At 55.5% G+C, this 21,438-nt stretch overlaps 3 protein-coding genes across 6 annotated transcripts in view; 1 reads left to right on the forward strand and 2 right to left on the reverse strand.

Annotated features, from left to right (window-relative positions):
* The window catches only part of RBM15 (RNA binding motif protein 15), a 26,545-nt gene extending 16,093 nt beyond the window's left edge, over window positions 1-10,452 (forward strand). The window contains exons 3-5 of one of the 2 annotated variants that reach the window (XM_074564156.1): window positions 1,806-2,548; window positions 3,812-4,900; window positions 8,884-10,452. The gene's annotated coding sequence lies outside the window, so the exon portion shown is untranslated. Of the gene's footprint in view, window positions 1-1,805; window positions 2,549-3,811; window positions 4,901-8,883 lie in introns of those variants that run through there. The other variant, XM_074564157.1, reaches the window with a different exon arrangement.
* Window positions 2,264-15,760, reverse strand: SLC16A4 (solute carrier family 16 member 4). 3 transcript variants are annotated; one of them, XM_074564159.1, is made up of 9 exons: window positions 15,528-15,760; window positions 14,889-14,989; window positions 13,628-13,760; window positions 12,266-12,409; window positions 11,538-11,699; window positions 10,459-11,007; window positions 8,881-9,092; window positions 7,596-7,689; window positions 2,264-2,620 (listed from the first exon to the last, which is right to left on the reverse strand). In XM_074564159.1, exons 1-9 carry the CDS (start codon window positions 15,541-15,543, stop codon window positions 2,466-2,468), a joined length of 1,566 nt encoding a protein of 521 aa, XP_074420260.1. In that variant the 5' UTR covers window positions 15,544-15,760; the 3' UTR covers window positions 2,264-2,465. The 3 variants fall into 3 exon arrangements, with proteins under 3 accessions (XP_074420260.1, XP_074420261.1, XP_074420262.1); XM_074564160.1 differs by lacking the exon at window positions 12,266-12,409 and having other exon boundaries at window positions 2,466-2,620; window positions 15,528-15,735; XM_074564161.1 differs by lacking the exons at window positions 11,538-11,699; window positions 12,266-12,409 and having other exon boundaries at window positions 2,466-2,620; window positions 15,528-15,660.
* A 1,639-nt stretch (window positions 15,761-17,399) lies between these two features.
* On the reverse strand, window positions 17,400-19,959 carry LAMTOR5 (late endosomal/lysosomal adaptor, MAPK and MTOR activator 5). The gene is made up of 4 exons (XM_074564143.1): window positions 19,499-19,959; window positions 19,292-19,353; window positions 18,627-18,744; window positions 17,400-17,779 (listed from the first exon to the last, which is right to left on the reverse strand). Exons 1-4 carry the CDS (start codon window positions 19,684-19,686, stop codon window positions 17,719-17,721), a joined length of 429 nt encoding a protein of 142 aa, XP_074420244.1. The 5' UTR covers window positions 19,687-19,959; the 3' UTR covers window positions 17,400-17,718.
* Window positions 19,960-21,438: the final 1,479 nt, after the last annotated feature.

The following is a 21,438-nucleotide window of genomic DNA, read 5'->3' on the forward strand; positions in this document are numbered from 1 at the left end:
GTGGGGACTCTTTTTCCTCAACCTCTTTCGGTAGATGAGAGGCCATGGGGGGCAGAGAGAGGTACTTGGGCCCCCGCGGAATTAAGTTTTGGGGCAAGTAAAGGTGGTGGTGCCCGTCTGAGGGGTAAGACGCTGTGGGAAATGGGAGCTCCCGAGCTGTTTGCTCCTTCGCAGGAGGAAAGAGAGGGGGCAAGAACTTGGGAGACCCATTTTTCTAAATAAAGGGAAGGAATTGGTGGCGCGTGTTCCTCTGGAGAGGACAGGGGAGGACTCTCCTTCTTAAAAACCCGGAGCTTTGAAAGGGAGCCCATTTGTTGGAAGCAGGTGGATGGGAGGTGTGGGCCCCGCACCCCACTGCAAGTCGTTTTTTGGTGGCAAAAGAGGTGAAAAATGTAGCAGGGCTTGCGTTGAAAGGTGTGGAAGGATCTCGAGGAGGTGGATTTCTAGGAGGATCCAGCAGGGTGGCTTTATTCACGGGGAAAGGAGGAGATGGGAGCACGGGGATGGATGCTGAAAATCGTGTGGAGGAGTTGTGAGGTTGTGGGGTGTTGGTTCTTCTTCGTCCCCGCGTTGCTTTGGCTGCTGGGTCTCACGCCGTCAATAGCGAAAAGCACTCCTGAGCTCAAATACGTGTTAGAGAAATGCGGAATTACAGAGGGGTTTCGGAAGCTTTCGGGTTGGAAACGCTGAAGCCGAGCGTTCCTTACAGCCCCTGTTACAGCAGGAAGGCGGTGCTGCCGGTAGTCGTTAATTAGTTTGGTAGGAGAGCGATGAACGAGAACGTTTCAAGAGGTGAAAACTTAAATTTGCCGGTGAAAGCTTCGGCCCCGCTGCAGAAGGTCCGGGCTGAGGGCAGGACTGGCTTGAGCCAAATTGCCGGGTACCTGCTCGCCCCTCCTGAACACCCGGGGCCTTCAACGCCTCTTAAACAGTTTTATCCTTAAATCCCGGTTGCTTGGAAGAAGACTCGTCATGGATACGGGTATTAACCGGCACAACCGGATCACGGGCTGGGTTTGCCATAGTTCAGGTGTAAAAGGACGATTTCTGAAGCACTTGCTGCCGCCTGCGGATTCCTGCAGGAGTCAAGGGAAGCTGTGAATGAACGTCACAAAAATTAACTTTGTAGCACCGATATTTCCCGTCTTCTGCAAATCCAAGGCTAAATATTTCCCTCATTTAAGCGCGCCTGGTTTCTTTGGCGTCGTGTACTTGCGGAAGTGCTGAATTTGGCCCGTTACCTGCGAGGGGACTCTTGCCGGCGGCAATAATGTTTTATCTCGTTAACACCGCCGTAATGTTCTGTGGCTCCTTATTAAATATAGACCGCTTAATTTCGTGCTTGAAATAACCCATTTGACAGTTTGAAGGAGTGTTTCTAGAGGGGGAAACAACTCTCTTGTTGGTTTAACGTTAAAAAAAAATAAAAAATAGGGAGGAAGGGATGGATAATGCCAGTAGCCGGGATGGTTGCGTGTAAAACCCTTACGATATCCCACGTCTGTGTCATAAATTCAAATATCTGGTGATAATGCAAAAAATTGCAACCTCGATACTGGGAAGAAAGTCAAAGCAGCTGCGTTAGATCTCGCCCATCCCAGTTAAATCTAGGATGCTGGTTGAATGTAGGCTCGGCATTGCTGCCTGGCTCTGGGATGTGCCGCCGCGGGTTCAGTGGATCCCAGGGAGCCGCTGGATGCTCGGGAGGGTGGGGAGAAGGGGAGAGAGGGGTCTGCGAGATGGGAATGGTCTCAAGTTTTTTGTATTTGGGGCTGGCTTTAATTAGAATCGGTTTCGCTTTGCAGGTCCTCTGTGCTGTGGCGAATAACACCGAGCCCGGGAGAGCGAGCGGCCACGGTGCAGCATCCTTCTCCACGGAAAGAGGTTTTTGTGGAACGGCCGCTCTCCGTATCCTCATGGAAGTTTAATCCTTGTCTCTCTGTACCATCTCTATCCTTGCATCTCTCCCTGGGGCTAATTATTGGTATCTAAATAGAATAAGCTACAATCTCCCGCCGCGTTTTGGCACTCTGGAGGTCCTTGGCCGGCTCATCCCAAGAGGTGAGTCAGTTTGGCTCCGGCGGTGGCTGGGAGAGCTGGAGGGGCGGCTCGGCGGCTCCGATACCGAGCTGTGGGACCGAACGCCGGGGGATAAATCTCAAATACAGAACGACACAGCTCAGGAGCAAAAATCGAAGCCAAGCCTGCGTCCATCTGGGCCGTGGGCCTTATTTTTTCCCCATCAAATAACGCTTCACACTCTGGATTTCCGAGATGGCTTTAATCACACATGCAGGAGAAATATCTAGATATACAAACTGGGAATGTGTCATCTAAACATTCCTGTTTTCATTTTTGCTGCCGTTTTCTATTTCCCGGTACAGAAGGTCTGTGCCAGCGATCCCTTTCCCGTCGTGGGTGCAATCAAAAGACCGTCCTTTAAATACTTCCACCGCGGAATCGCTTCAGCCGAGCGTGGGGCCGCGGTTCAGGTTGGCTTTTTTTAGCTTCCATTTCTGGGCCGAAGGCTCGAAGAAGAAAGAGAGAGGTGAGATGAGAGCACAGGCTCCAGCAAAGAGGAAAGAGCAGACATATGTCTGGGTGTAGTCATACAGCCACCCTGCAGGAGAAAAGATTGTTATTAAAGCTGTTGGATTTTTCACACTGGGGGCGGGGGGAATCATTTTGGGAGGTGGGCGGCAAGCAAAGGCTGTGTGTTCTCATTTAAGAACCCCTCAGATATTTTCTTTTAAATTATCTTAACTCTTTGTGGGCCGGCTGCCATCCCCCGGTGCCTGGCGAGTACGGACTCTTGCCCTTGGGTTAATGGGCAAATTTAGGGTCATTCTTCCCAGGGCCAACTTCTGATCCTCCTCGCCGCCGGGGATTTTAATTTCATCGAATTTAATCCCTGCCTTTTTGTCCCGTTTATATTTAAACGGGCCCAAAGTAGCTGCTGGAGCAGATGGAGGGTCCCGTTGGGCTGTTGAGATGACTTGCACGTGTCGGCGTTTGCGACATCTGGGCTGCAAATTCCAGGTTCTCCGGCCTTTGCCGCCTTGTGAGCAGACCCCGTTTAACGCCGCCTGTCTAATATGAGAGATCCCGGGAGCTTGAAGTGACCTCGCTTAAAAGTAGCTTTGGGAGCACTTAAAAGGAAAACCTAAATTCCGTAAAGACTCAGGAATCCGCGAGGGGGGCTTTTAAAATGACCTCGAAGTGTTTTGTTTAGTTTATGGCGTATTATCTGGTGACTAGACACTCGTTTTAAAGGTGGATAATTCCTCGGGTTGAATTAAAAATATACAACGCTGCCGCACGTAATAAAAACTTTAATATAGTCCCAAACCTGGCCTGGGGATGGTTGGGTGTCTGGGGGTGGGATAGCAGCCAGGCCAAATCCACTGCTGGTGTAAAATGCGATGCCTCCGCTCGCACCTGTGGACTTGCATGATTCACACAAAGGGCAGATTTGGCCCAAATCTGGGATTTTTCAAAGCAGCCCTGGTCGGGAGGGGGATTCATACGGTCCCCGGAGCCCCCGCTCTGGGCCGCGCAGGAGCGTTGCCGCCGCTGTTATCCATGGGCGCCGCAGCACCCAGCGGGGAGAGAAACGGCGCCGGGAAAATTTGGGGATCCGTGACAAACCAGAGGCGCTGGCGCTTTCCTGCTGTAGACGTTGACGGCCGCAGGAGGGGTTTCTAAAAGAGAGGAAAGGCTGCGGGATGCGCTGCTCTGCCCCGGCTTCGGTTTCCGTTGGCTCCTGCCTTTCTCAGGGGGGGTTTCAGCTCTGCTTTGTGTTTTTTCTCAGGGATATCGTGTGAGCCGCGGCGCAGGTGGAGCCGGAGCCTGGTGTGGGAAAGGAGAGTCCCGTGGCGCTGGAGGTGGTGACGTGGGTGGCTTCTCCCGTGACCCTGATGGTTTTGGTTTAGTCTCGAAGGTGGGATCTGGTTTTGCTGGCCGAGCCTGGGGGATTCGGACGGGAGAAGGGACGCTAACGGAGTGGTTGGTAAGACGTACAGGGCAGAGTGCTCCAGTGGAGCTCCGATTTATTTATTTAAATAATTTTTAAAAATATCCTTCAGGATATTTTCAAATCTTTCTGTTTTTTTTTTTCTTGCTGCTGAGAGACCAGCGTTGCCTCCTCGCCGGCAGCACGGCGATGGCCTTCCACCGCACGCCACCCCAGCCTTTCCAAGCACCTGCCTGCGGTGTCGGCGCCCCCGCTCCCCATCCCCTCCCCCCCAAAAAAACCAAAAAAATTCCTTCCTGCTGCAGAAAACTGAATTAGAAGCTCGTGGGTGTGTGCAGACTTCAGCAAAGCAGCAGTTCTGTAAGCGACGCCGGTAAATCCCTGGCACCTAAGTGGTCCAAACTAAACGTCCTCGGGCTGCGGTCAGGCTGTTTACGTCGTGCTGCCGATCTGTAATCCGAAATTTTCTTTATTCCGGGTGCCCTAAACAACAACACCTGGTGTGAAGATGCAGGTAAAATTTCGGTGAGAGCATCCAAACGCCCGTGCCAGCACGGCTTTCAAATAACTCCATCCTCTCCCCCTTCACCGCCCCGGTTTGCTGGGACTGGCGCGTTGGAACCTGGTTTGTGATCTTGGATTACGCGGTTGGTTTTATTCCTTTTGCAGTTTGAGTTAGTGGTTGGTACTGCACATGGAAACAGAGCACGTGCTTCTCTCCTTAGCTCGCTTGCGGCTTGCCAAAATAATGGTTGGTCTGTTTTGGTTTTGGTGGTTTTTTTTGTTTTTTTTTCCAGCGCGGCAGAGGCATCCCGCAGTGCTGGGGGCCGAGGAGCTGTGAAGGCAGCAGCAAACTCTTCACCCCGGGCTCTCGCTGGGGCCGGCTGCCCTCCGGATTTAAAGGCTTTTAGTTGAACAGATTCGGAGGTAAGTCACCTTTTCGTTGCGTTTTGGTTAGGCTTTGTCCTAGTGCGCAAAACAAGCGTTTTTAACCTTAGCGGTTGCCGCCACGCCTCGGGTTTTGCTGCATTAAAAATACTCAAGTTTTCTAAAATTGTGTAATTCTGAAGTCAAGGTCGGGGGGAGGTCGGCAGCAGTCGGAGGCACTAAACTCCAGGGTCTCACGTACATTTCAGCCTTGTTCTGTAAGGAGCAGATGCTTTGGGGCACTAAATCAGTGGCTTCTGGTCGTATTCGGTTTTCACGCTTAATACGGCTGTACTGGAAGAGAAAATTGCAGAATTTATCTTGGATCGTAAATCTCGATCCTGAGGTCTTTGCCCCTCGCTCTGCCTGCGGTGACAGGGATCAGCGAGAGTTTTGCTTCTTGGCTTTATGTGGCCTTTAGTTATCCCGCCGGTATTAAGAAGAGCGATTTCCGTGGAAGGCTCTTTCACAGGAAACCTGCTTGCTCAACAAAATCCGGCAGCGTTCGCGCGCCGAGCAGTTGGCGCTTTCCGAAAGCCAAAGGCTTATTAGCGAAAATATATTGGGCGAAAGCGTAACCGCTACCTTAGCGCGTATGATGCATGGATAAGGGATTGCCAAATTACTCAGCTCTTTTCATACTCTGCGTTACACTGTCGGGGAATTTACTGCGGTGGTTGTACAGGGATTGCTTTTTGGTGGGCATACGTCTTGTATCAGCAGAAGAGATTTTATTGGATATAGGCTATGCATCACCGTGACAGCGTAAAGCAGGCTGTCAAGGAAACGCTTTAGTTGCTGGAAATTGCATCCATATACAGAGTTTCACCAACCTGGAAATACCGAGTAGGGAAATCAATTTTGTCACAGTGGCCTTGCTAAAACTTTGCAGCCCGGAGCTGGTATTTACCGAATCCTTGGCAGCTCCAAGCAAAAAATGCCTCTGCAGGTGGGGGCCAGGAAGCAGTAGATGAAGAACAAGTTCATAGAACCACAGATGGAAGGGACTTCTGGGGATCATCTCCTCCAAGCAAACCAGCTGCTGAATAACTCACAGCTGCTGAGGGTGGTGAGCGTTCGGGCGAGCATTAGAAAGAAATTCTTCACCCTGAGGGTGGTGGGACCCTGGCCCAGGTTGCCCGGAGAAGCTGTGGCTGCCCCATCCCTGGAGGGGTTCAAGGCCAGGTTGGACGGGGCTTGGAGCAACCTGGGCTGGTGGGAGGTGTCCCTGCCCAGGGCAGGGCTGGGACTGGGTGGGCTTTAAGGTCCCTTCCAACTCAAACCACAGAATCCCAGAATGGTGGTGGTTGGAAGGGACCTCTGGAGACCATCCAGTCCCACCCCCTGCCAGAGCAGGGTCACCCAGAGCAGGTGGCACAGGAACGCGTCCAGGGGGGGTTTGGGATGTCTCCAGAGACAGAGACTCCCCCACCTCTCTGGGCAGCCTGTGCCAGGGCTCTGCCACCCTCAGGGTGAAGAAGTTCCTCCTCATGTTGAGATGGAACTTCCCATGGTCAAGTTTGTGCCCGTTGCCCCTTGTCCTGTCCCCGGGCACCACTGAGAAGAGCCTGGCCCCATCCTCTTGCCCCCGGCCCGTTGGCTATTGCTGAGATCCCCTCTCAGCCTGCTTTTCTCCAGTGAACAGCCCCAGGGCTCTCAGCCTTTCCCCAGCACAGAGATGCTCCATCCCCTCAGCATCTCCGTAGCCTCCCCTGGACTCTCTCCAGCAGTTCCCTGTCCTTCTGGAACCGCGGAGCCCAGAACTGGCCCCAGTGCTCCAGCTGTGGCCTCCCCAGGGCAGAGCAGAGGGGGAGGATGACCTCCCTCCACCCGCTGGCCACGCTCTCTTTAACATCGCCAAGTTTTATTCCGTCTTCAGAATGCGTTTGCTGAGTTGAGGGATGGGACATCGTTCAGCCTGATGTCTGACCTTGCAGCTCTTTCTAGTTTCTTTGCATCAGGAGGACCGCAGAAGAGCTCAGGGCCCGTCTCCAGCAATGAGGTATGGCTAAAGAGTCATCAGGGCGAGGAAGAGCTTTGTCCTGGCCGAGACGTTTGGAGGAGAACAAGTCCCTCGCTCGTAAGCAGAGACTGGAGACTCGCTTCGAAGCTCTTGAAATCTGCCAGATACTCAAAACTGCCTTGGTTTTCTGGCAGCGGGAGAAGAGGGAAAGGCTTTTTCATCCTCCTTATCTTTGGGCCCAGGAGCTCTTGTGGCTGAGCTGCCTAATCTTCTTCAAAACAAGAGATTACTTGAGACTGTTTCAGTTCCTCTGCCTGGTGGGACTGCTGCTGAGTCCGTCCTTGCATTACCTTCCCTTCCGTGCCTCTCCTCCGGTCCTTCTCCTCCAAGTCCAGTGTTACAGTGCCCTGTTGGGGGTAAAATCCACGCTGACCTGGTCGTTCCTCTAATGCTGTGGTCTAAAATGTGCGCCTGGGGTTTAGCCTCCTTTTTTCCTCGCGGCTTTTTTCCAAAAACTGCTGGTTGGGTTTTGCAAATTCACCAGCCGGGCTATGAAGATACATTTCTGAAATACGTTTAGGGGTGTTTTACACACCCACACACACCCACACACCCCACAACTTGTACAGAAAAACCCTCCTTGGATGCATACGGGTACGAGAGCGGACCAGCAGCATGTTTTACCCCTGGACGTCTGCGGTGGGTGAATATTCTACGCAACACCAGAGTTACCTGCCAGAGGGGGTCCGCCGACGGCTGCGATCCCGGCGAAGAAGGCAGCGAACCCCAAGTAGCTGTGGAGTTTTTGCACACCCACTAGATCCACCTGTTTGCAAAACAAAACGGATAATTACCGGTTGAGCTCATGTCAATGTGCAAGCCCAAGAGATTTTATTATTTTTTTCTTTTTTTTTTTCTTTTCCCTGGGGAGTTTCCTCTTCGGCTGCGCTTTTGAAAGGACTTTGCACCTGTAGGGCTGATTCAGCCTGGGATCCGCTCGCCTCCTTAAGGCCAGCAGGGAAATTACTGGGATGCGAGATGCTTTTCCGCCTTCCCGGCTGCTTGGGCGTCTTTCCCAAACCAGTGACGCTGCCGAGACTTCGAGGAAGGGCTTTTAAACTCGGAATTCCTTCCCAGAAAGAAATGGCAAATTATAATGATGCCTCCCTACCCAGATCCTGCCTGGTTGGAGCGTGTTAGAGAGAATTCTGGAATCGGGAGCAGATACGCACAACCCTCTGTCTTAGCAACAGTGAGATGGGGAGCAGGATGAGACCATTCATTTCCTATGAGCTGGAGCGATCTCCTTTAGAAAGGAGGATGTGGGGGGCAATTAGCAGAGCCAGGTCATTAAAAGTCTGCAATAAACTCCCAGCGCTTCTGTTGCACTGGGGCTGGGGATACCAGTGAGTGGGTTGGAGAGGAGGTTTGGGCCTCTCCAGTGGCTCAGGCTGGGAAGGCTGGAGGGGAGAGCCCTCTCAGAACCATAGAATGGTTTGGGTGGGAAGGGACCTTAAAGCCCAGCCAGTGCCACCCCCTGCCCTGGGCAGGGACACCTCCCACCAGCCCAGGTTGCTCCAAGCCCCGTCCAACCTGGCCTTGAACCCCTCCAGGGATGGGGCAGCCACAGCTTCTCTGGGCAACCTGGGCCAGGGGCTCACCGCCCTCACAGCAAAGAATTTCTTCCTCAGATCTCATCGAAATCTCCCCTTTTCCAGTTTAAAACCATTACCCCTCGTCCCATGGCTCCCCTCCCTGTTCCAGAGTCCCTCCCCAGCTTTCCTGGAGCCCCTTTAGGGACTGGAAGGGGCTGGAAGGTCTCCCCGGAGCCTTCTCTTCTCCAGGCTGAACCCCCCCAGCTCTCTCCTGCAGCTTCTGAAAGGGTTTTCACATCATTTTGGAATACTGTTGGAAATGCCACCTACTGCATTTCATTATTTTTAATGAAATATCCTACTCACCAGCACAGAATGCCACCTACTACATTTCTTTATTTTTAACGAAATATCCTACTCACCAGCACAGGGAGGACCAGAGCCATGAACCCGCCGCAGAAAACCGCGAAGGCCACGGCGTAGGTCATGAGTAAGGGGAAGGTGGTGGCCAGAGGACAGAGCAGGTTGGTGACGCCGCCCAGGAGAAGGTAAGCCACGTGGTAGTGATACTTCTTGGTCCAGTTCTGGTCGGCGACCCAGCCCGAGAGCAGCTGGCTGACCGTCTCCGTGACGCCTGGGGGGAAAGAGGAGTTCACCAGAACCTCAAAAAAGGCTTTATTTTATTAATTGTTGCTATTTTGCACTGCGTTGCTGTGAAACGCGGCCTCGTTCCACCTGCCGCTCGCTGCAAGAACCTGACCGCAAAGGGCTGAGGTTACAGGAAAGTGTTTTCAAGGTGGTGTAAAAGTTGTGCTTTATTTTTTGTTTTTTATTTTTTTCCTTTCCCTTGGTGCCTCCTATTGCCCAAGTGCCTGTGGGTGCACCGGAGTGGTCTGGGAGAATTCAATTAAGGGCTCTGCACTCAGCAGAAAACTCCGAAGTGCCCTTCGGTAAAAATCGGAAGGATAAGCTTGCTGTTCCGTCTCTTTTTCAAGCCGGAGATAAAGCGGAATATTGAGAAGAAATCCGCTCGTGTGATTTTCGGTTTTTGTAAAGCAGCGAAGAAGGACGGAACGGTGGCAGGTTTTTTTTGTTTTGGTTTGGTTTTTTTTTTTAAAGGCTCAGCAAACTTTTGATACTTGGATTTTGCGGGGTTTTTTTCCAATATGTTGTTATGAGCTGAAGACCAGAGGAGTGCTCGCTGTCAGCTAATACCTCGCTGACCGCCGTGTCCCTCCCACTCTTAATGCAAAATGTCAGATTAAGCGCTGCCTTCTGGATGCCTTGACGGTGCACGTCATGCCTGAATATTATACAGCGGCGTGGAAGTGGAATTTATTTTTGTACAATAAAATATTTTATGATGACTGAGGTTGCGGCCGCTTTCTTAACCTGACGCTACTTAATCCCTGCTTATAATCAGGCAGGTTGGGTTTTTTGGGGGGGGTTGCTTCGGGTTGTTTTTTGCCCGAACGTGCCAAATCAAAATGGCCAGATCCAAGTTAATGTGGGGTTTTTTTCCTCCTTAGGATTGATTTTTTTTTTTTTTTAAATTTTTTTTTTTTGTTGTTTTTTTCCCCTCTCTCTGCACACATTCCTGGGTCAAACGGGAGGTTTTTGAATGCCCAGTGACTCCGGATTCCTGCGGCTGGTGGGTTTGAGCTGAGCTGGGGCTGTGGTGGGGAGGCTTTAGGAGGACAAGGAGCACCTACGTGATTGGAAACTTGGGGTTTTTTCGGCTCAGCGAGGCTGGGGCATCATCCAGCTTCGGCTGAGAGACCCACCCAACACGTGAGAGCCGCTTTGTACGCGGACGGAAGGCGACGCTATGGATACAGAAGCGGGGTAAGGGCTGCGAGCTCCACCTCTTCCATGAAGATTTGTTCTAAGACATACTCGCGACTATTTCTTGGCAAGATTTGTGTTGCTTTCCTTTCCTGTTTTCGGTATCATCGGAATGATAAATGGGTTTAAAAGGTTATTATTTTTTTTTTGCCTACCAGCCACTGAAACGAGGTAAGAGGCATCCATGCTGCTGATGCCCAGCGTCCTGGCTCTTGCCACCAGGTGGAAGGTGGGCACGAAATAGGCCAAGTGGCTGAACAAAAAAGACCACGTGAAAATGCCAAAGACGGGATCCTTCAGTGGGGAGAAGTCGAGGAGAGGCTGCGAATTTTCTTTCGCGGGCGGTGGAAGGGATTTGGAGCTTCTCTTGGCCTCGGCGGCTGTTTCTGGCCAGCAGCTCTCCACGGAGGGTTTCGCAAACCCTTCCGAATCCAGTGTATTCACCGGACCAGAGACATCTCCGCCGTGGGGAATCGTGACTCCTTCCGTGGTGGGAAGGTCCTGTGCTGGGCGAAGCTGTGTTTCCCCACGAGCGGTTTCATCTAAGCATCCAGCGAGGGGTTCTGAATCCTCCTTTGCCGTTAAAGCCCCGGGGTCTTGATTTTTCCCGGAGGACCGTTGAGGTGGCCGGGTGTGGATGGGTCGCAGCAGCATGCTGGAAGGCACGAGGTTTAACATGATGCCTCCGAAAATCAGGAGAGTACCTGAGGGAAGGGAAGAGATGCTTTTTTTTCTTGGCCTGGGAAAGGAGGAGCAGTAGGGGACGATCTTTCTAGAATGGGCTGTGGTTTGCGTTGAACGTGGGAAAAAGTGCTGGCATGAGGAGGAGGTACCTTGCAGGAGTTTTGATTCCCGTTTTTCTAGCTGGAAGGCCCTTTTCACTGTGACACACACAACAAATCCAGAGCTACCTCCAGGATTTGGGAGTTTGTTTGCCCTCATTAAAAGTCCATTACGTGTGATGGACCTTCAAGGTGGCCTTGAAACAGCGTAGTAAAAGTAGGGAGTTTTGGTTTTGGTTTCTGCGGGCTCTGTTTTGATGCTGACTTAACTTTTAACGACTGATTAAGTGTTTAATCATTAACAAGATGCCCCCAAACTCTCCTAGAAGAGGCCGAGTTGTTCCTCGGTGCATCCAATTTTCATTTTTAAAAAGAACCTCTTATCCCGCCCGGAATATCCTCCAACGCCCTCTTAACGCTGATGAATTTGAATGAACGGGAGACGCTCTCACCTTGCCAGCCATAAAAATCGATGAGAAATTGAGTGAAGGGGGCAATTAGGAACGTCAGCCCCATCCCGGAGCGGGCGATGGCGTTGGAGAAAGCCAGCCGTGTCCTGCAGCGCTTGGCCGTCATCACCGCCGCCGCCTGGTACAGGCAGGCGAACCCCATACCTACGGGAAGGGCGGAAATAAGACGTCCGGCCCCAAAAAGCGACGGCTTCATCTCGTGAGCTTTAGGGGTTCGAAGTCGCGCCGTCCCACGCTCGTTGTCCCCGCAGTGGAGCTGCTCCACGGGGTTCGTGGGCTGAAAGCCGGGGGGGGGGGTGGGGTGGGTGGATTTTTGCTGTTGCGGTCAGTGGAAAATAAGATTTATGGAATCACAGAATGGTTCGGGTTGGAAGGGACCTTAAAGATCATCTAGTTCCAGCCCCCTGGCCACACGTGGTGTTTAGTATCTGGGGGGTTTGAAGCTGTGCGCTTTTAGTAAGGGATTTTAAAAGACGGGGATTCGTGTTAGGTCCAGGAAAAAAGCGAGGTTAGTTGGGTCCAGCACGTGGAAACTGGTATTTTGTGCTCCTGAGCGTGAAGCTTTGGGGTTTCACGCAACATCTCATGGAAAAGAGCTGGGGCTGCTTAGCGGTTATAGGAAGTGCCGGATTTATCGTTAAAGGAGCTGCTTTTTACCCGTCGTGCACAGGACAGTCGCTGCCCGACCGCGAGTCTCGCGGGCTGCTCACCCAGGAGGAGTCCCATGGAGACGCAGAGGAAGGGGACGCTGGTGGCCTGCGTGCTCAGCAGGCAGCCCCCGCCGACCAGCCCGGCCCCCATGATGGAGGTGGGCCGCTCGCCCAGCCTCCTGCAGGCCACGGCCACGAGCGGGGCTGGAGGGGAAAGGAGGGAGAAAGCTCAGGCTGAAGGTGGCAAATGGCGCTTGGCAGGGCTCGGGGACGCGTACTGGGGTCAGCGCGTCTGGTGCCGCCACGAGTGGCCCGTGTGGCACCCTAGGAGGGGTGACCCAAGAGGTTCGGGATGGGTTAATTTTCAGGAGAGCGGCCGAGAGACCTTGCCTTGGACCCTGGGAGCTCCGGGGATGGTACAGGGGGAGGAATTCCAAGCCCAAATGTTCGAATCATAGAATGGTTTAAAGGGCTACCAAGATGATTGGGGGACTGGAACACCCCTTTTACGAAGAAAGGCTGAGGGATTTGGGTCTTCTTGGTCTGGAAAAAAAGACGGCTGAGGGGGGATCTTATCAACGCTGATAAATACTGAAAGGGGGGGTGTCAGGAGGATGGGGCCAGGCTCTTCTCAGTGGTGCCCAGGGACAGGACAAGGGGCAACGGGCACAAACTTGACCATGGGAAGTTCCATCTCAACATGAGGAGGAACTTCTTCACCCTGAGGGTGGCAGAGCCCTGGCACAGGCTGCCCAGAGAGGTGGGGGAGTCTCCGTCTCTGGAGACATCCCAACCCCCCCTGGACGCGTTCCTGTGCCACCTGCTCTGGGTGACCCTGCTCTGGCCAGGGGTGGGACGGGGTGATCCCCAGAGGTCCCTTCCCACCCCCCCGGCCAGCCTGGAATTCTGTGGTTTGTGTTGGAAGGGACCTTAAAGCCCACCCAGTGCCACCCCCTGCCCTGGGCAGGGACACCTCCCACCAGCCCAGGTTGCTCCAAGCCCCGTCCAACCTGGCCTTGAACCCCTCCAGGGATGGGGCAGCCACAGCTTCTCTGGGCAACCTGGGCCAGGGGCTCACCGCCCTCAGGGTGAAGAATTTCTTCCTAATGCTCGCCCGAACGCTCACCACCCCCAGCGGCCATGAGTTATTCAGCAGCTGGTTTGCTCGGAGGCGATCATATTGGTGTCAGGGGTGAGACTTCACTCTGGATATGTAAAATAAACCTGCTACAGCGAGGCGGTGTGACGCCCGTGATCCCCATCCTTGGACCATGGTCCTGCTGAGACACGCGGGGCTGTCAGCTGTGTCCTGCTTGCAGCAGTCTGGGGACGGACATCGGAGCTGCGGAGCGTCCCCGGTGCCTCAAAGCAAACGGGCTTGAGGTTGAGGTGCTGCCCCCACCCTTAGGGGTCCCTGCTCACCTCCCAAGAAGCGCAGGGAGGACATGATGGAGCCGATCCAGCTGACTTGCTCGGAGGAGCCCCCCACCTCCTCCTGGAAAGCCACGAAGAAAATCCCAAAGGTCTTGAGCATCCCCATCACCAGGACGTTGACCTGAATCGGAAGCAGACGGAGGTAAGGTGCCACAGGGGCCAGGCGGGGGGAAAAAGCTTTTCCTTCTGCTTTTCTTGGGTGGGTCATTTGTTGTGTTTGGGGAGAAACAAACTGGGACGCGTTAACTGGTGTAGCGTGTGGTGGGGGAATATCCGTGGTGGCCACGGTGTGGTTTTATTAACAGACCCTCAAAAAAACCATTCATCCAAATGGGCTTTTCTGAAGAAAAGGAACAAAATAACACTAGAGCCTGACTCATTTAGGGTGGTTTTTTTTTTCTCTGTAAGTCACTTTTTAATCCTAAAAAATGATCTAAACGTGTCTTGGCGCTCTAATAGATCACCAGCAGTCGATGAGGTGTTGAGCGGGGATGGCCGTTAGCCAGAGAGGTTTCCCAGGCTTGTCCTGCCACGGGGACAAAGGACAGTTTTGTGTCCTTAATTTTAACTCCCTCCCTCCTCCTCCCCCGGCAGCGGGTGGTTAATGTTTTGGCAGCGAGTTACTTTGGACGGAGTGGAAATTGGGGAAAGCTTTCCTGCGCTTCCCAGCTTGCCTGGTTGGCGGATGGCGTCGCCTTCGTCCCTGATGGGAAGATGCTGGGTGGTATTAGAGCCTGTGGCCTGGAGAATTAGTGCCTTTTCGGTGGTGTTGAGATGCTCGGTCCTCCCAGGAGAGAGTAACCGAGTGTGTGCGTGCTGCCTGCACCCTGTGCTGCTCCCGCAGTCGCTCCCTGGGAACCCATCTTGGCTCCCACCCTCCGCTGCCCCACGGTGGGAATCTTGCCCTTACCGAAGGTCGAAGACACCCCTTTGGGGTCTGACACCCCAGTGGTGGCGGGAACGAGTAGGGGAAAAATCATCTTATCCTTGCAAACAGCCTTTTTGGCCCTGGGCTGCAGGTCGGGCGCCTTCGTTTACGTCACTGAGACGTTTTCAGGTGGCATTTTGTAGGGGAAGCCCCCCGGGGAAATGGGCGATGGCACTCGCTGTAGCAAAGCAGGGCTGGTTTTTTCCCCCGCTAGCTCGGTGGGATTGGCCCGTCCTGTCCTCCGCTCCGCGGGAGCGGGACTCGAGACTTTCTATCCGCCCCAGCCCCGGGAGGCTTTAGGTGAGTTTGTTCTCCACTTACCAGGAAGAAGTGGAACACCACTCCCCATGCCCACCCTCCGGCTTCGGCACCTGGGCTCTTCCCGGCTGCCGGAGCCTCCAGCTCTTCCTCCTTCCTTTCCCCTGGAAATGAGAATTTCAGGACACGTTAACACCTCGCTGTGTTGCTGGTTCGGTTCAAAAACTGCTCCCGTGGCCGCCCTTGAGCCCTTTAACCCCTTTGCTGTCAACGGCGGGCAGGCACCGGTATTTCGCATCGAGCTTGCAAAAACTTTTGAGGGCGGGCGCAGCTTTTACCAGCCTTTTTGCCAACAGAAGTTAGTAAGTTGGACGCTGCCACTGCCTGCAAACAGTTTAGTAGCCTTTTTCTTTCCCACCGAATTACTGCAACCGCTTAAGCTTTACGGGGTTTTAAGTGACAAGCAGCTTGCTGCTGCCTTAGAGCGGGCAGCTCGGTAGGTTCGTGCCAGAAGCCGGGGGGTCGCCGGCCGTATCCGTCTGTGAGCTCTCGTGGGAAGCTCTCCCTTCCCCACCTTCCTCTGCTCCATCTCCCGTCCCTCCTCTCGCCCATCCCGCACTCCCGGCAGCGGCAGGATCCTGCCCGCAGGAGCAGCTGGACCCCAGAGCAGCCGGGGCTGATGAACCTGAAACTTTTCCTTACCTCCTCGCTGCTCCATGCTGGAAAATCCTTCCCGAAAAAGTCGATTGCAAAGAGGAATCGTCTTTTCATTTGCTCCAGAGACTAAATCCCCCCTTCCTGACTTGGCACCCCAAAGTCTGGTCCTTCGTTCGCCTCCGGTGAGGATAACGGTGTCTGTCCTTCCCGATGAGCCCTGAAGCGGGACATGGAGCCCGGCAAACGCTGGGGCTGCGTGGCCGGAGCCCGTCCTCCTCCTTCCTGGAGGCAGAGCCCGGCTTGTGGGGCCCCAAGGCCAGGAGTCCCTCCCCTTTCCCAGCCAGGAGCAGGAAACCCAGGGCTTTTGGAGCAGAAATCCTGCTGGGAGGAAAAGAGGAGGGGAAGCCTTGTAAGGGTTATAGCTCCAGGCGAAGCCCCGGGTCTTGCCAGGCGTTGAGCAGAGCAGTAGGTGGCAGTGGTGGCCTGAAGCCAAGCCTGGGGCTGCTGGGGAGCAGACCCCCATCCCTGCCTCTGCTGCGCGGCCCTTGGCCTGGAAAACCGCGTCATTTAGGAGGGGATAGTCCGGAAAGCTTTAGGTTTTCCAACTAAGATGCTTGGCAGCTGGAGCAGGGCAGCCGTGCTGCCGCGGCCCTTGTGCAGAGCTGGTAGTCGAGCGGGATTTGAGTTGGCTCCATGCCTCCATTGTAAATATGCACAAACTCCTGGGTAAATACAGCCCTCACGCTTCCTCCCCCCCCTCCCCCCCCCCGTTTTGGCTGACCTGTCACCCCAATCGGCGCTCCTGAGGGCAGAGAAAATTGTAGGATCGTGATACCGATCTCTGCTCCCCCTCCCTTGGCGGAGAAGGCAACGCTCCGTCTTCCCGCAGGAGCCCAGGATATAGCGGAGCCTACGGAGGAGCTTTCCCTGTAGTAGGACTTCTAATACGCGCATTAAGCTTTTATTCAAGTGCAATGGTTTTTGCAGTGAGGATGGTTTGAAGGCTGGGTTGGTGGGGGGGGGGGGCTTGGCAATGGGGGTGCTGGGGAGAAGGCGGCAGCATCTGGTGCAGCATCAGCTCTCAGAGCAGTGGGGTGTGCAGGAGAAAACGCTGCGGCTTGAGCTGCTCCCAGCTCCGCGGGCTGCCAGGGAGAGGGGACCACAGGGACCCCCTCACCGCCGCCACAGAGCTTGGAGACACCGAGGCCTGTCGTTGTGCGGAATTAACATTGCTACACAGAATTAACGCCGCCCACGAAGCCCAGCCAGGCAGGGGAGGCACGTCCCCGCCGCCCGTTTCCCATACTGTGAGACTGAACGTCGCTGAAAAGCAGAGCTTCTCCCAGCAGTGAAGTCAAAGCGGCATGGATGTCATTTTTGCCTCTGTCCCAGCCCAATTTCTTCGCTCGTGCTGGGCTGTGAAGCTTCCCTTCTGCTTCACGCACGGACAGCTGCGGCCCAGCTCCTCTCTACTCCCTTACGCATAGGAAGCCGTTGAGCGTAGCAGCTTTTCAAGGGGAAAAGCCTTTCTGCAGGATAGTTTCCCCGCTCGAATCTGTAAGAAAAAGGGAGGCCGGGATTTGTGAGGATGTTGTCAACATCCACTTACAGTTCACGCAGGGACCAGGCAGCCCAGGCAGGGCCAGCACGTTTAGGTTTGAACTTCAATCCAAGGCAGAGTAAGCAAGTAACTCTCACGCAGAACGTTTAACTAGAGGAGGCTAAACATTTCCTAGGAGAAATTCCTCGGAAAGCGTTTGTACCTTTTCCACCGGAGGAGCCTCCGTTAATTCAAGCCTTTGTGCACTGCTCCTTTTCTCCAGAGAAACGCTAATGAAGAAGGGACTGGGAAAAGTTTGGAAACAAGGCAAAGCAATGGGCAACAGTTTTCACAGCCAGAGCAGAGAGAGGCAAAGGTGTGTTTTTGCAGGTCATTTATTGATTTCTCCAGCAAATAAGGCCACACACACACACACACACACACCTCGTACTATCTGATCATTACATGAGCTTGGTGAGTGACCCGCGTTTCATCCTCAGCGGAACAAGTGCTAAAATGTGAGTTGGAGACCCCGATAGCTGCACAAGGAGCTGTTAAGTGGAGAGGGAAAGCGCCTTCAGCCCAGGTTTGGTACTACGAGCATGTTCCGCGCTGGAGCAGCAGAGGAGAGTGGTTGTCCAGTGAGGAGGAGCTGGGCCGGAGTGGGGAACCGAGCTCTGCGTGGGTTCCGGAGGGTCAGGATGCCAGCTTGTGCACTGCTACAGTGATGCTGTCGTGTTTCTGGATCATGATATTCCTAGAAGAAGAGAAGCGCTGAGGCGGTTGAGAAGGCAGCTGCGAGGAGGGGGAGCTGACTTGGGTGGGAAACTGGACAGGAGCATCACTCCGTGGCTGCAGCATCCCCAGCTCTGTGCTAGACCTGCAGGGCTGGGGGGGGGTCTTTGCCTGCCACGCTGACCGGCTACAGCCTGGGCTTTATTAGCCTAAGTGGGGAAACAGTATTGAGCTGCAGTAGCCACCATCCCCTGAAAAGTTTCCTACTGCTTTTACAGTTCCTGCTCCTTAAGGTGCCATTTAGTCTAATGAATTATTATGCCTTCTATGTACACACCACCTTTGAGCCCCTTCCCGTCCCTAAAGGGGCTCCAGGAAAGCTGGGGAGGGACTCAGGAGCAGGGAGGGGAGCCACGGGATGAGGGGGAATGGGTTTAAACCGAAAATAGGGGAGATTTCGGTGAGATCTGAGGAACAAATTCTTGGCTGTGAGGGTGGTGAGCCCCTGGCCCAGGTTGCCCAGAGAAGCTGTGGCTGCCCCATCCCTGGAGGGGTTCAAGGCCAGGTTGGATGGGGCTTGGAGCAACCTGGGCTGGTGGGAGGTGTCCCTGCCCAGGGCAGGGGGTGGCACTGGCTGGGCTTTAAGGTCCCTTCCAACCCAAACCATTCTATGATAATTCTATGAATTCACGTGCCTATGGCAGTGACTACCTTCCCCCCGTGGCTTCAGAGATGGAGCTTCCTCCACATCTGCCAGTTTAGCTCATGGTGAGGAGAGCTGCTTTTGGGATCTGACTGGGGAGGGCCCCAGGGCTGGGGGGAAATGGCAAACAGAGGGGAAAAACGGCCCCCCTGGGCTGGACACTCACCCGCTGTCTGACTCCAGGCACACCACGGGCGTATCGGTCGGGTCGGAGGTGAGCTTGGCTGCCTGCTGGGCGAGGACGGAGATGACGCCGGCGTGCTCATCCGAGAGGGTTCCTCGGCCTGCGAGAGGTGGGAGATGTTGGCTGAAGCCACACGGGCCGTGACAGCGCTTCACGTGAAGCGGCCTCCCCTGGGGCCTGGGCCCATTTGCCCCCGCTGTGGGCTGATGCAGCTTCTCCCCTAATCGCTGCCCTCAAACCACCATTTTTGGCCTGAATTTAAGCAACAGGAAGAGCTGACAGGAGTTTTTCCTCCCGTGTGTGGGGGATGCAGAGTACCGTGGTGCAGGAAGGGACCAAAGGGACTTTGGGGACCCCACTGGAGAAGGTTGGGGGGGGGGGGCAGGCTGCAGTAGGGTCAGGCCCGGTGCCCCCCCAGTGTGTGTAGGAGGCCCCTGCAAGACAAGGCCCTGTGCCCCCAGACTGGGAGGGCTCCCATAAGGCTGGGCCTGGTGCCCCCCAAACGGGGAGGGCTCCAGCATGGCCGGCCCCGGGGCCCCCCGGCGTCCTTACAGGGCCTGGGCCGGGCCCGATGCCCCCCTAACCCGGGGTCTCCGGTGGGGCAGGCCCCGGTTCCGCCCCCGCCCCCGCGGTGCTCGGTTACTTACAGCCCAGGTTGAGCCCCTGCGAGTCGGTGCAGAGGACGCCCACCACGGCCGGGCTCTTCATGCTGCGGGGGGAGACAGCGGCGGTGAGCGCCGGGCCAGGCCTCGGCCCGGCCTAGGCCCAGCTCCCCCCTCACCCCCCGCCCCCCGCGGCCCCGGCGGGGCACGGCCAGCCCTGCCCCTGTCCCCCGTGTCCCCCCGGGCCCGTACGTGTCCTCCAGGTGCTGCTCCAGCGTCCCCTCCATGCCGCCGGGCCCCGCGCCCCCCCCAACACACAGACACTTCCGCCCTGCCCCGCCGCTCCTGGCAGCGGCGTCGCCCACGTGACGCGCGGGGACGGCGGCGCCGCAGGGCCAAAAGGCCTCGCTCCGCGAAGGCGCCCGCTCGGATTGAGTCATTCCCGTTCCTCCGCCCGTGTCCGCCGGCCCCGGGAGCCCCCCGCGGCTCCGGGCGAGGAAGCAGCGGCCGCAGGCTCACACGCGCACTAATTCGGGGGGGTTAATTACAAATCCAGAGCCCGCACCCCCTTGCTCCCTGAAGCAGCCCTCCCTGGGCGGCCGTTTTCCCGCAGAGCGGGTGGCAGAGTTGCTGTTTTTAGGGTTTTTTTTCCTCCCTTTTGTCCACTTTCCTTTTCCCGACCGTGGTTACTCCCCGCTCCTCCCCTTCCCCGCGGCGCCGCTCGGGATTTGCAGCGCAAAATGAAAGTCGAGGTGGTTTGTTTTTTTTTTTTCTTCAGTTGCGGTGCCCTGTGCGCACACACACACCCCCCCCCGCCCCCGGGCTGAGCATCCTCTCCCAGCTGGACCACGGCCGGGATGCAGGGACACGGGGACACGGGCACACAGGGGCATGGGGACATGTGGACACCGGTATGGGGACATGGGGATAGAGGGACACGAGGGCATGGGGACACAGGTATGGGGACACAGGGACATGGAGACACAGGTATGGGGACGCAGGGGCATGGGAACATGGGGGCATGGGGACACGGGGACAAGGAGACACAGGTATGGGGACAAAGGGACATGGGGACCCAGGGACATGGGACACAGGGACATGGGAACATGGGGGCATGGGGACATAGGGACACGGAGACACAGGTATGGGGACACAGGGACACGGGCACACAGGGGCATGGGGACATGTGGACACCGGTATGGAGACATGGGGATAGAGGGACACGAGGGCATGGGGACACAGGTATGGGGGCACGGGGCATAGGGACACAGGGGCACGGGGACACAGGTATGGGGACACGGGGCATAGGGACACAGGAACATGGGGACACAGGGGCACAGGGCATAGGGACACGGGGACATGGGGACACAAGTATGGGGACACAGGGGCACAGGGCATAGGGACACGGGGACATGGGGACACAAGTATGGGGACACAGGGGCACAGGGCATAGGGACACGGGGACATGGGGCACAGGAACATGGGAACATGGGGACACAGGGGCATAGGGACACGGGGGCATGGGGACACAGGTATGGGGACATGGGGCATGGGGACACGGGGGCATGGGAACATAGGGTCATGGGGAGACAGGGGCATGGGAAAGTGTGGACACCAGTATGGGGACATGGGGACACAGGGACATGGAGACACAGGTATGGGGAGACAGGGACATGGGGGCATGGGGACATAGGGACACGGAGACACAGGTATGGGGACAAAGGGACACGGGGACACAGGGACATGGGGTATGGGGACACGGGCAGGAGCCCAATATGTGCAGCAGGAAGGGCCACACTGGGCTGGTGCATACGGTGCTGGTGGGGGGGGGTCAGGACCCCCATCGCGGTTCCACAGGGCAGAGGGGTGTTGAAAGTGACACTCAGGCTGGCTCTCCTGCCAGGAGCCCCCCCCAAAATGCCCCCCAAAACCCAACACACACCCCCCCACACACACCCCCCGCCTCCTCCGCCAGCGAGGAGTGGGAGGAGATTTATGGTGGGCGCATCGCAAAGCTCGGGGACACTAATGAGGTGCCGGCTGACGCCGTTCCCGCCTGCGCCTGACGATGGATCTTGGCCTGTCAGGTGGGAAAATTAAAACGTTATTGATGGGGAAAGCGAAGCGCGGCGGGGTTCGTTTGTTTTTTTTTCTTTTGGGGGGTTATTATTTATTTATCTATTTCTTTCTTT

Source organism: Larus michahellis, chromosome 21 (genome assembly GCF_964199755.1).
Source record: "Larus michahellis chromosome 21, bLarMic1.1, whole genome shotgun sequence".
NCBI classification, from domain to species: domain Eukaryota; kingdom Metazoa; phylum Chordata; class Aves; order Charadriiformes; family Laridae; genus Larus; species Larus michahellis.